The following is a 13,840-nucleotide window of genomic DNA, read 5'->3' as shown; positions in this document are numbered from 1 at the left end:
ATATTGATGGCCACCAACCCACGCAATTCATAGCTTACTCTGACACCCATTCACAGATCCTGCCCCTAGCTTTATCTTCAGAGAGACAGCCTACACTAAATCTTCCCTCACTCAGCCTTCACTCCCCCGAAATGTAGCCATACTGAAAGGTCATTGTTTGACTTCCTCTTGTTCACTGCTTTGTCTTATCATCCAACACACACACAACGGCCCGAACAGATGGAATTGGCGGACTCAGAGCTCCACACAGCACAGCAGGGAAGAGAGATGAGTCATTCCCAGGTAGCACATTGGGCTTATTGGAAGTTGTGGGAATGTATGTTTTTGGTTTCACATTGGTTGTGGGAACGAAGCAATACATTTCCTGACCGGTAAAACTGAACCATTTTTAAAAGTTCTGAGAACAGAAGTGGACATTTAGCCTATTCTTAGAATGTTTTACTCTGTTTCCTTGAAAGATTTCCTGGGAGTTTTTATTAACGCTCTGAGAATGGAAATTACAGGTTATTTGGAGTTTTTTGAATAACTTCCTGAATGTGTGACCAATTAGTGGGCGCGGCCAACACACCTGAACACACGTAACAAGTTAGAGGCTAGAGAGCGTTTTGTTGATGTTGAGAACGGACTGTATACATTTTTAAATAACATTAATAGAACATTCTCTTGAATGTTACAAAAGTTTTCTCGTGGTTTTTAAAAGAAGGATTTCTTAACGTTCTGAGCAGGGGCGTCATGCACCCATTATTTAAAAGGGGCGCGAAGTACATGAGGATGGAGGGGAGGTGGTCTGGTGGACGGCTCCGTACATTTTTCAAACACCTTTACAGACATTTCCTGCAATCTAAAGGCATAATCATTATGCCTTATTCTAGGTCACAAATGTCTATTTTTCTGTATAGGTTATCTAAGCATACCTCTTGACAATTTTAGTATTTTCTTACTAGCAGGGATGCCAGTTAATGGCCCTGCTACACAATAGCCATCGGGCGTCCGGCATTGCCGTCAGCCATCGAGGAAATTTTTCCTTTAAAATCAATAAAAGCTGCTATACTGCATCCAATTCTCGAAGGCTCAATTCTCGAAGTCTCAATTCTCGAAGGCTCGATTCTCGAAGTCTCAATTCTCGAAGGCTCAATTCTCGAAGGCTCAATTCTCGAAGGCTCAATTCTCGATGGCTCAATTCTCGATGGCTCAATTCTCGATGGCTCAATTCTCGAAGGCTCAATTCTCGATGGCTCAATTCTCGAAGGCTGACGCATGCGTTCATTCCATCTTGTGAATTGAAATCATGAGAAATACAGTTTATTTTGGTTGCATATGGCCTCGACTATACATCACTGGTTATTGTACTAAGATGTGTGAAGAAGCTACTAGCTAGCAGAAACTCTAGCTAACTAGCTACATTGAGTTGGTTCACAATGTAAACAAAAGCAACTTGTGTAATTGGAAGATCATTTAGTACAAGCACTAGCAACAATTGAATGAGTACTTGTGAAAAACTTGACCAAAGCTATTGTACTTACGCATAAATAATGAATATGGTACGGTAGGGGACAATAGAATAAAGACGCGCTTCCCCTCTGCTCCTCACAGTTCTCAAAACAACGTGTAGTAAGTAGAACGTCTCATTGACACAACGCTGATGGCAACGCAACGCTTATAGTGGAGCTGAGGTGTAAGATAGTTAGACAAGCTACTCTAACTTGATTGACAGCCTGAAATGGCTTGGTAGCTAGTTATGAGTTTGGGAGATTGGGAACCTATTTAGCTGACTAGTTAAAGTCAACTTCATAAAATTGCTAGGTGGCTGTATTACAGTTTTATTTATTAATCAAGAAGGAATCAATAGGCGACATATCTTGAAGGGGTGGGGGGTACTCTTTGCCTGGTCCAGTCAGTGTGCCCCCTCTGCAAAATACAGCTGACAGATCTTTTTTTATAAATGATTATGATAAAACGTGGGCTTAAAAGTGAAGACCCTGTTGGTCTAAACCCTTAGATCGCAATATCTACTAAGCACATTTTTTAAATTGTTTTAGGATGGTCATAAAATGGATAATTTCGCTATTTGATTTGGAATTTTAGAACCCCTGTTGATATATTAGTGAGCTCAAACAGTTCGGTCCGGACAGTTGCTTTTGTGAGAAGACATCTTTGAAATTAGGATGTCTGCATCAGAGAGGTCAGACGACTGCCGTAAAGCTTGCGGATGTCGTAGAGCAAAACAAACCACACTGTCGAGTTCATGAGAGTCTCCTCTTTCATCTCCTTAGTTTGTAACCCTTAACGGTTTGGGTTCTACAGACGATTTGGCGACGATTTTCTTGTCCGGATCCTCTCAACTGTAGAAAAACACAGCTTTTAAAAGCCCCATGTTATGAAGTAGGTAGAAACTTTATATCGGCAGAAAGAGGGGATTGAGCTGCAGCCACTGTAAATCTCTAGCATAAACACACAGGTAGATATTCAAAATGACATCACGGTGTGACGCACGGGTGCGTCAATCGACTCTAAGGGGTTTTAATTTAACATCTGAAAAAATGATAAACAGGACAATGCTGACGGGGCACTTGCCCTTGTGCCAACTATGGGAAGCTTATCTGAGACGTTTAAATAACACTAGAATGTTCTCTGAACATTACTAAAGTTTACTTGTAGTTTCCCACAGAAGAACATTGTTTCTTAACGTTCTCTGAACTATTTAAGAACATTCCCAATGTCAAACCAGTAGGAAAATGTTCCTAGAACATTACCAAGATTGAAATTGAATGTAACCATGTTTGAATGTTTAGGAAACGTTCTGTTCAATTAATGAAATAACAAGAAAAATAAAGACATTTTTTTTGTCAAGTTCCTTAAATGTGCTGCGAATGTTCCAAAGCCAAGCAACTATTCTGCACTATTCCCAGAAGGTCATGGGAAGGTTGTATGAAAAAGAACGATTGGACAAACACACTCTCACCAAGCTCAAAGAAACATATGGTTCCCAGAACGTTATGTGCTAGCTGGGTTGTGACTGATGAGAAGAAGGCTGTGAACCTGAGTCACGACAACAACAACAACAGGTTCCCAGCGGTACTCAGAGAGATGCAGAGGAACACACAGATGGCACCTCAGTAGCACATTCACAGATATGATGGAGGAGACCGAGTGTTCTCAGGAGTTTCAGTTATGTCTGCTTCATAACAGTGTGATTCGATCTAGCTGTGTGGATTACTGTAAATGAAGACAGATGAATCAGAGCGCTCTCGGGCTCTCAGAGCTCTCTCTCTCTCCTATCTGACACATCCTACATAAGTCCCATCACTAGAGAAGCAGAGTTAGTATCAAACACCTTCCACTCTCTCCTCTGAAAATAGTGCCCCTCTTGTTCTCTGTCTACAAATAGATACACATAACCCCAGATGCACAGAGAAATCATGTAAGTAGACTCAAGGTTCTCATTCATTCAATCAATCACCATCTAAAATGGGAATGAAATCGGGAATGAAATTGGCCACTATTTCCCTCTACAGCTGAATGACCAGAACCATTGACTGTGTTGGGTGTAACTGAGCTTCTACACAGGGTACAGTAGAGGAAGCTGGGTAGTTGTTGGTCATTTCCTGGCAAGGGCCACTCAACAGACGGGCTCTGTTGGTGTAGTCAGACAGACAACCCTTAGCCCCTCATGTCCTGCAGAGGGGAACGACAACATTTCACAGCTCTCCATACACAACACAGAGACCCAATACCCTCACTGTCTATGACTTGTAGCTTACAGTAGCATGCCTTGTACCGTATAGAGCAAAACCTGTAAGGCTGAGTGTCGTTTCTCATGTCTCTATGAATGTAAAGCCAATAATGCTTTGCATCTTTAAATGTTTAAGTCTTATTTCAAAAGTATAATGTAATCAGTCCTAGCCTACTCACCCTCCCTCACAGATCCAGATTCCAGTTGGAGGTTCTCTACATTTGCTGGTTGACTGGGTCTCTGATTCTTTTTCCTCCTCTTCCTTCTCTTCCTCCTCCTCTCGTTCTTTCTTTAGCTCCTTGTCCTCTGCGGACTGCTCTTGCTCTGTTGTCTCGACACGGTGGCTGTGGCCGGGCTGAGTGGCATGTACCTACACTCGAGAGAGACATGCAGGGCAAATTCACCAACCCTGCTCCAGCAAGATTAGGCCAAGGAGACAGGGATGGGGGGATTCATCATAACTTATGTGTTTCAGCACTTATCTAAATTATACTGTGGCATTACAATCTACAATATAGGCCTACATGCTTGAAATGAGAAATAAGGCCAAACTGTATTGAGTGTATTGGGTCATATACAAAATAAAGTAAAAAACTACAGCACATAGTACAGTATGGGACAAGGCTAAATAAATACATACAGTACTGCAAATTTCACATGGACCATTCTATGAGGAGGCCTCCAGTAAAGTCTCTTTACCTCAGAATGGCATGGCGTCTTCATGCCGGTGGGCTCTGGTGGGGTCTCTGCCGGGGTGGATGACATGGGAGACATGGTGTAGATGGTGGGGCAGACCCTCTGCTTGCAGTCCAACAGGGACAGGGCTGTCTTGCTGGAGAGGCCTGGAGGGTTGGGGTCATACTCGCTGGTAGACCAAGAGGAGTACACTGAGGGCTGGTGGTCAGTCGAGGTGGAGGTGGAGGGGTTTGGCTTGATGTAGTTCAGATAACACCAGCTGTGAGAGGTGGTGGACTGGAGGGTCGGATATGAAGGTCTTTCTGGACTTATTGGAGTACACACCCTCGGTAAACATGTTGGAATCTCAACCTTTTCTTCTTTTGTGGATGTTTCCACGATTACGTTTCCTACACAACTCTCCTCTTCTTCCTCCTCCTTCACTCGTTTCTGCTGCTGTTTGGACTCAGGGCTGAAATCGACACTGTTTGAAGGGGACAACAATCGCTTGTTGCTCCCTGAGCCCGGAGATCTACAACCCTCATCAGACCACAACTGGCTGCCTGAAGGCAGAGGCAAAGCCAAGTGGTTGCCTGGAGGCAGAGCCAACTGGCTGACTGGTAGCAGATTCCCAGACAACATCTTGCTACTTACAGGCAGAGACATGACCAGGTGGCTGTTATGTTCAGGCATTGGGGAATTTCTATGGCCACTGTTTAACCCAGAACACACAGGTTCCTGGGACCTAGATGTTGTGGTTTGGGACAGAGTGGTGTATATGGCACTGGCTAGGGTGTTGGTGTCTGCCTGTAGCCGGACTACTGCTACTGCTGGTGATATAGAGGGCCGGAGTAACTCTGGGCTACGTGAGATGTTAGGGTGAGGGTGGAGGATCTGCGGAGGATGTGTTACAAACTCTGAAGGTCCATCATGACTGTGAATTGGGACTGGTATCTCCAGCTTCAGGCCTGTGGACATTGGAAGGTAGTGGGCCCTAGCTATCCCTAATGGGCACTGGGTGGAGAGGGGGTGGGGAGGGTAGACGGGACGGGGTTGGGCAGGATGGATGTAGGTGTGGACAGGACGGAGGGAGATAATTAGAGGTTTCCCTGAACAGAGAGGTGATGGGTCCCTCTGGAGGCGGTCAGGAGATTCTACAGATTTCTTTGAGGGTAGGACTTCAGAGCAATGTCCAGTCAAATTAATACTTTGACCCAGTTTCCATTGTGAGGGGGGCTCTTGGCAAAGAGTTTGTACAGGGTTACATGATGTGGGTTCTCCTGACAGAGGGGAACCAGCAGTCGCACTAAGGTGTCGAGGACCTGGGCTTAGTTTGGAAGAAGTGCTGGGACTGACAGGGTCAGGACTGGGGCTGCAGTGAGAAGGATTGTTCACCTTTAGTGCTGTGTGTTTGGCAGAAATGGAGGAACTGGGGTTCCGCTTTAGTTCTGCAGGTTTGGCAGGCTGCTCCTCCTCTGGGTCCTTGACCGCAGTGTGTCTCATGAGGAGACATTTGCGTCTGTCACTCCAGCCGGCCGCGGAGCGCTCAGGGGACAAACTGCTGTAGTCAAAGGACTTGCTTCGCATCTCCAACATCGCCATCAGGACAGACTGCTGCTGTGGGTCGTGAGGTGCTTGCTCTGAGACCGACCGCCGCATCTCCCTTTTGTGAAGATGCAGCCCTGGGACGGTCAACATGTTAGGGGCCCTAGACCTCCTCAATGGTGTCCCAGCCAGGGTCTCCATGTCTCCAGGTCTGGTGGACTCCTCGAAGGATGCAGAGCGGCTAGAGGCGTGGGATGCACAGCTGTCCTGGCTGGGGCTGCGAGGCAGGGAGATGGAGTCAAAGCTGGACATGGACTCCCCTGAAGACTGGGCGGCCTCGGCCAGACGAATACGTTTCTTCTTCGGGGGCAGCTTCTCGATGGGGACCCCAGACAGGGTGAGGCTCCTCTGTGGCCACTGGAACTCGTCTGTCCTCTCAGTCTGTTTAGGCATTATGGATGTCGTTTCTGACTGTGTCTGAACAGACTCAATAACATTGGTGTTGGAATCCTCAGTGATGAATATCTCCGGGACTTGAACATTGTGTTGGCGCACCAGTTTGCGAGGTGTTGGTTTGGACGAGTGTTCCTGCAGTTGTTTCTGAGACACATCCTCATGGGATGGAAAACTAAAATGCGCCTCCTCTGTACCTTGACTGTCTGTAAACAAAGGGTCCTGTTTCTCAAATGAACTAGTATGCTGAATCACTGAGAAACATTTTGATGTGTCTCCACGCTCCTGCTCTACCCATGGCCATGAGTTTCTATTGCATGCTACACTTTTTCTGTCTCTGCCTTGCACCGACGTGGAGAAGGTGGGTATGGATAAAGACACAGGAGAGGATGGATCATCAGATTCAAAACTCTCCTCTTTCCTTCTCTTGCGCATTGCCAAAGCCCCTGGTTTGCTAATCGGATAGTGTATCAACTGTGAATGGTCCAGCTGGCATATTGTTGTACCAAGACTCTCTTGGGGAAGTCGTGCTATACAAAGACTTCTCTTGTGTGCCTTATAACCTTCCCAGTTCTTACATCTAACGCCACAGGTCTCACACTCGTACGGCTCTGGTTGACATTGCTTGTGATCAGGAGGCACGGTGGACATATTGTGATTGTAGAGCGTGTTGGAGCTACTGTGTAAACTATGTTCCTCTTTAGTCAATTCAGCACCGGGTTGTAGTTCGATAGCAGGCTGGCGTCGTAGCATCCCAGTGCGGCGAGACTGTGTTTCAGACCGTTCATCGAAAGATTGGCTAAGGCGGAAGTTTCGTGGGAAGACGTCAGAGGAGGCATCAGTTGAACTAGCAGCAGAGGGCATAGAGAGGCTTCTCAGAAGAGGAGCCATGGAAGTGGGTGACAGGCCTGCCGTTGAATCCACGTGTAGTGACTGGTGATGATGGAACTTCTCACACGGAACTCCCATAGTGATGGAACCGCTGCTCTTAAAACCTGAGTCTCCAGGGTTTTTGGTGCTGTGGTGGACTACCGGTGTCTCTTTCAGAGATAGAGTAACCTTAGAGCTAGACTCATTGCTACTTCTCCTAGGCAGAGAGAACCTCCTGGGCTTAACGCTGTCTATCTTACTTGTGTCCACCACAGCCTCGTTGATGGTGATGAGGTTGGTGATGTGGTCAATGACCTGCTTCTTGGGCACTGTGAACGGGCTGCTCTTCTCCTGCTGTCCCTGGCTTCCAGAAGGCTGCTGGTCCTGATGCCGGGACATCCTCTGGAGGTGGCCCAGGCGGCCATATTTCCCCATGATGATCTCTGCGTAGCTTTTGGCACTTGTTGCATTGGGTGGGATGTCCTGCGACTGCTCAGTGCTCTCAGAGCGAGAGAAATAGCCAGACTCTGTGCTGCCTCTGCTCCCTATACTCGCCATACCCAACGAGGAACTGATCGAGTCAGACGAGCCTAGGGGGCCACGTTTCCCTCGGCTCAAACGCATGGCCAGCCTCTTCTTGACGGCGTAGGAGTTGTCCATCCCACTGGACTGCTCTTTAGACCTCTCTGTGTCTTCAAGCATCTTCTCATTGGCTACACTGCCAAGTCTCTCCAAGATAGAGGAGGCAGCAGACGATGGCTGTCTGGTTTCATCTTCTGACACGGGCATTGGTTCTTCTAAAGCACTGGGCTCTCCAGAGGCGAGGCCGGCCTTCACCCTGTGGGTATGGGACTTCCGGTGCTTGTAGAGGTTGCTCTTGGTCTTGAAAGAAAATCCGCAGGGAGCACAGGGGTAGGGCCTCTCTCCAGTGTGGGATCGGATGTGTTTCTGCAGGACGCTGGGCTTGGCACAGGCACGGCCGCAGTAAGAACACACATATTTCCCAGGTTTTCCAGGCTTATGCTCCCGTTTCTGCTTAAGGGTGCCCTCCTGGTTCTCCTCTGTGGCAGGAGCCTCTGTAGACTGGGTGGAGGTGGTTGATAAGGAGGGAGTTGCCGGGGTCCCCCCAGACGGTGTCTGTGACACTCTAGTCTGTGTTGCCTCTGCCGTTGCATGCTTACCCTCTTCCGACAGTGGGGTGTCTGAATCAACACTTTTCCTCTGATGTCGGAGACGCTTGCGCTCCCTCTTATTAGGCAGTTTGTGGTGTTGTTGTTGTTGATGTTGAGGGCCTCCTTGTTTGGAGCGAGTCTGTTGTGTCTGCAGTTGATTGTTCTGGGAGGAGGGAGATTTGGGAGGCTCAGGGTCTGCGAGAGGGAGAGCAGACTCTTCTGGCTGAGGCTGGTCATGACCTCTGGACTGCTCCCCAGTCGGCAAGTGGCTGCAGCTGTGCAACGCCTCCATAAAACGGAACAAAAACCTCAGGTAGACACCTGGGATCCCTCCGCCCGGGGCAGGCTACGCAGGTCTAGCCTGTTCATTCAACGGACTCTGGGATTGATGTATGATGAGTATTTTGTTCCTTAGTTATATCTGTCTTGTACTGGAGTTAAGGCTGTCTGTACTCATACTTAGTACTTACTAGGGTCAAGCCATTCATTCAACAGATCCTGGGCAACAACTGTGAATTGTCATGCGGTAATGAGGAAGTCCTTTTCCATCCTGAGCCAAAGAAGCTTCCCATCTTGGAGCTCTGTTGGCTCCCAGAGTCAACAACTCTGCCCTCTGAGTCTCTGAGCCAGTCCCCTCAGATAGTCCCTGTTGTCCGGTATTCAGATACTGGGTTGAGCCCGTCCTTGTTTCAGGTCTTCAGATCCAGTTTTCAGGACTTTTTGTTGGATGTCTGTGTCCTCACTCAAGAGGACCTGAAAGAAGAAAAAAGAAAAGATTAGGTGACTGACAGACAGACAGACAGACAGACAGACAGACAAACCCACCTGAGGGGTAGTCTCTATCTCTCCTTCTTTCTCTTTTTCACACACACAGTGTGCGCACACATGGACACACACACCAAATGAAATGACATCATGAAGACAGATGGCAGAAACAGTCTCTCTCCGCCCACTATAATCTAAAAACATTACTGTCAAAGGGAGAGAACCAAACAGCTAAAAAGCAAGGTTTTAATCACTTATTTCATCCAGATGGATGATGGATGATCAAGTTGGAAACAAAGCTTAGGGTTTGGTCGTATTAAAGGGGCACATTTCTCATAGCGACCAGTTTCACTTCGTCAACAATAACAACAAACATTAACATGATAGAGAAAGTTATTCAACGCAGAAAGAAGTCTAGTTCAAAAGTGCAAAACTGTACACCTAAAATGTAGGTGTTAGTTACCAAACTGTGATTTGGAATCTGGCTACAAAAACATCTAATTTACCTGACTATTTATTATGAAGAAAACGCTCCAAGTCATAGCATCCATTTTCAGATTCTGGTACCAATAGCCCCTTGAATAGTTCCCAATCAGCCGTGTGCATTGCACATTGCTCAAACATAAGCTACTACGTGTTTCTCAGGGATCATACTCCTAAGACAAGATGACAGATTTTTCCTTTTGATTGCCCAACTCAACCCAACATTTTGTTGCAGCCAGAAGAGTCAATAGTTTTACTTATCCAGATTCCCCCAAAGTCTCCCAACCCCAGCTGCTAACTCTAGCTAAAAAATAATTAGGCCAAATGCAAATGTTGTAGTCTGGAGATAGATACCACCGCAAGATAACACCAACACTTACTTCCTGATGGTGTAGTCTGGAGATAGATACCACCATAAGATAACACCAACACTTACTTCCTGATGGTGTAGTCTGGAGATAGATACCACCATAAGATAACACCAACACTTACTTCCTGATGGTGTAGTCTGGAGATAGATACCACCATAAGATAACACCAACACTTACTTCCTGATGGTGTAGTCTGGAGATAGATACCACCATAAGATAACACCAACACTTACTTCCTGATGGTGTAGTCTGGAGATAGATACCACCATAAGATAACACCAACACTTACTTCCTGATGGTGTAGTCTGGAGATAGATACCACCATAAGATAACACCAACACTTACTTCCAGATGGTGTAGTCTGGAGATAGATACCACCATAAGATAACACCAACAACTCTCCAATTGGGAAGTGGGTTACATCATTCAGCTGTGAAAAAAATACACTACCGTCATTTTGTCAAATACTCATCTACAATAACACATTTGATTTCCAATGTCTCCTAATTCTAACTTTACACTGTCAAACAAGCATACTTCTCTAATGATAGCACATTACTGAAAGCCCATGAAGTAATATCAATTTCACAAAATAATATGTTCTTTAATAAATATTGACTTTCATACACCTAATGGCTCCAAAACTAAATGGCTCCAAAACTCTAACTGGTGTAGTTAAAGATCTCTGAACACCAGGCAGGGTTTTTTAATGTGAAACAAACAAGAAATAAGACAAAGGGACAGAAAACTTGAGCGTGCATAACTATTCACCCCCCCCCCCCAAAGTCAATACTTTGTAGAGCCACCTTTTTGCAGCAATTACAGCTGCAAGTCCCTTGGTGTATGTCTCTATAAGCTTGGCACATCTAGCCACTGGGATTTCTGCCCATTCTTCAAGGCAAAACTGCTACAGCTCCTTCAAGTTGGATGGGTTCCGCTTGTGTACAGCAATCTTTAAGTCATACCACAGATTCTCAATTGGATTGAGGTCTGGGCTTTGACTAGGCCATTCCAAGACATTTAAATGTTTCCCCTTAATCCACTCGAGAGTTGCTTTAGCATTATGCTTAGGGTCATTGTCCTGCTGGAAGGTGAACCTTCATCCCAGTCTCCAAACTCTGGAAGACTGAAACAGGTTTCCCTCAAGAATCTCCCTGTTTTTAGCGACATTCATCATTCCTTAAATTCTGACTAGTTTCCCAGTCCCTACAGATGAAAAACTTCCCCACAGCATGATGCTGCCACCGCCATGCTTCACTGTGGGGATAGGGTTCTCGGGGTGATGAGAGGTGTTGGGTTTGCACCAGACATAGCGTTTTTCTTGGTGGCCAAAAAGCTACCTTTTAGTCTCATGAGACCAGAGTACCTTCTTCCATGTGTTTGGGAAGTCTGCCACATGCCTTTTGGAGAACATCAAACTGGTTTGCTTATTTTTTTCTTTAAGCAATGGCTTTTTTCTGGCCACTCTTCCATAAAGCCCAGCTCTGTGGAGTGCACGGCTTAAAGTGGTCATATGGACAGATACTCCATTCTCTGCTGTGGAGCTTTGCAGCTCCTTCAGGGTTATCTTAGGTCTCTTTGTTGAATCTCTGATTAATGCACTCCTTGCCTGGTCTGTGAGTTTTGGTGGGCAGCCCTCTTTTGGCAGGTTTGTTGTGGTGCCATATTCTTTCCATTTTTTGATAATGGATTTAATGGTGCTCCGTGGGATGTTCAAAGTTTCTGATTAAAACAAATATTACCCAACCCTGATCTGTACTTCTCCACAACTTTGTCCCTGGCCTGTTTGGAGAGCTCCTTGGTCTTCATGGTGACGCTTGCTTTGTAGTGCCCCTTGCTTAGTGATGTTGCAGACTCTGGAGCCTTTCAGAACAGGTGTATATATACTGAGATCATGTGACAGATCATGTGAAACTTAGATTTCACACAGGTGGACTTTATTGAACTATTATGTGACTTCTGAAGGTAACTGGTTGCACCAGATCTTATTTAGGGGCTTCATAGTAAAGGGGGTGAATACATATGCACACACCACTTTTCTGTTTGTTTTTTTGAGAATTACATTTTTTTGAACTCCCTCTACACCAATATACTGCACTGTAGCAACAACCCGTTCATCCCACACACTAGGTACGTTCCAATATCCACACTACCGTACTACCTAGAATGCATTCCCAATACATTGCATCTTACTAGGGAGTATGCTAGGATGGTATTTGAACAGAGCCACTGATCAGCTGGTTGTGGCCTACAGCCAAGCTCCTCCGGAAGAGGGCAAAACCACAGGAGGTGCTAGCTGCTGGTCAATATAAAACAACTGATGACATGTTGCCATTCTTACAGTAGTACTGTAGAACTCTCTTATATAGTAGCATTTTACTGACAGTGTGCTACTGTGATAATTATTTAGTTTAACTGTAAAGTTTTTTGGGGGCCAGTCATTTTAATTCTGTTTCCAAATGTCCTTAGTAATAGAAGACAGTACATCTGTATGGACTGTCAGTGTGTTAGGTGTTTATCTGGCGTGTACATCTGTGTCCAGGACAACGTCTAGAGTGCATTTCAACAGTGGATGATGGAATGTAGGTCAGACAGGTACTGTACTGCAGGTGGACTAAGAGACTATAAAATGGTTCATGTGAGGACTATCAAAGAGTAGAGCTTTCTACAGTAAGAGATTCATTTAGACTTTGAGAAAAATGTGACATTCTTCTGTTAAATCTGGAACAATTGTGAGTGGTGCAAATTGTCAAACAAGTGGAGTGTGTTCATTGTGTGTATACATTTTGCTTGTCGTCAGGAGGTGTTGCCGTCTCACAGCTTTGCATGGACTCAGAGAAGCAGGTCCTTTTCAAAAACATGCTTGTTGTAAGCAGCAGCAAGCATCCTGATCTACCCGATGTTCAGTCTAATATCTCACACAGTCCTTAAACTCCATAACACACAGCCATATATTTTCTAAGATCTCGTTCAAACACGAGAAATGGCATCTCATTCTCATTGCCAAGGAGAGTAAACTGGGTTAGTATCAATGCCTAGTCTCCTACATTTTCAAATAATATCCCCCCAATTATTTTTTTGTGACACATAACTGAATTTATTTGAGTTGAAAACGCTTTTTTTTTTTTTAAATCCAATAATTTCCCCTCCTCTCGTACCAATATGCACCCAGCGGTGGTTGCTATGGCGACGCCCCTAAACCACGCACAGCAGATGGAGGGAAGGAGAGCTAAATATATCTCCCAGCATTCTCGCTGGGAGAGGGAGAGATGGAGAGAGAGTGAACGAAAGATGGAAAGGAAGAGAAAGAGAGAGAGGGAGAAGGATGGAGAGAAAGAGAGAGAGAGAGCGAGAGAGATGCAGAGAGAGAGCGAGAAAGCCAACTGAGATGCCTCTCTCCCACAAAGCGTATCTCTTTGGACAAAAAATGGTACAAATCCAAAAATCAATACCTGGCATTAATCCCAGCTCTACAGACATGTATCCCACCAGAAGAGAAACTGAGAATATGATTCAGTTCTTGAGATAACGACGGAGAACTAAGACACCATAGTAAATACAAAATAGAATATCGAAATCTGAAAATACATTTTGACATTAATGTTTTACAAAAGAATTAACAGCAATAACAGCACTGTAATACTCTGCGAAATGAAATGAACTTGTCAAAGAACATTTGTTAATTTTATATTTCTTGTCACCAAACAGGTGTTTTACAAATACTCTTTGTTGTGACTTATGTAACAAGAAATGTTTTCCAATAACAACACAAA

At 45.3% G+C, this 13,840-nt stretch overlaps 1 protein-coding gene across 3 annotated transcripts in view; it reads right to left on the bottom strand.

Moving 5' to 3' along the window:
• The window catches only part of LOC112264626 (transcription factor HIVEP3), a 32,396-nt gene that overhangs the window by 6,235 nt on the left and 12,321 nt on the right, over window positions 1-13,840 (bottom strand). For all 3 annotated transcript variants that reach the window (XM_042295491.1, XM_042295490.1, XM_042295492.1), the window contains exons 2-3: window positions 4,433-9,201; window positions 3,913-4,103 (exon numbers count right to left, since the gene is read on the bottom strand). In XM_042295491.1, coding sequence (XP_042151425.1) covers window positions 3,913-4,103; window positions 4,433-8,740 — 4,499 coding nt within the window. In that variant the 5' untranslated portion in view covers window positions 8,741-9,201. The remainder of the gene's footprint in view (window positions 1-3,912; window positions 4,104-4,432; window positions 9,202-13,840) is intronic.

Source organism: Oncorhynchus tshawytscha, linkage group LG13, assembly GCF_018296145.1.
Source record: "Oncorhynchus tshawytscha isolate Ot180627B linkage group LG13, Otsh_v2.0, whole genome shotgun sequence".
In the NCBI taxonomy this organism is placed as follows: Eukaryota; Metazoa; Chordata; class Actinopteri; order Salmoniformes; family Salmonidae; genus Oncorhynchus; species Oncorhynchus tshawytscha.
The sequence above is the reverse complement of the archived record's forward strand: the minus strand, read 5'-3'. Positions and strand labels throughout refer to the sequence as shown.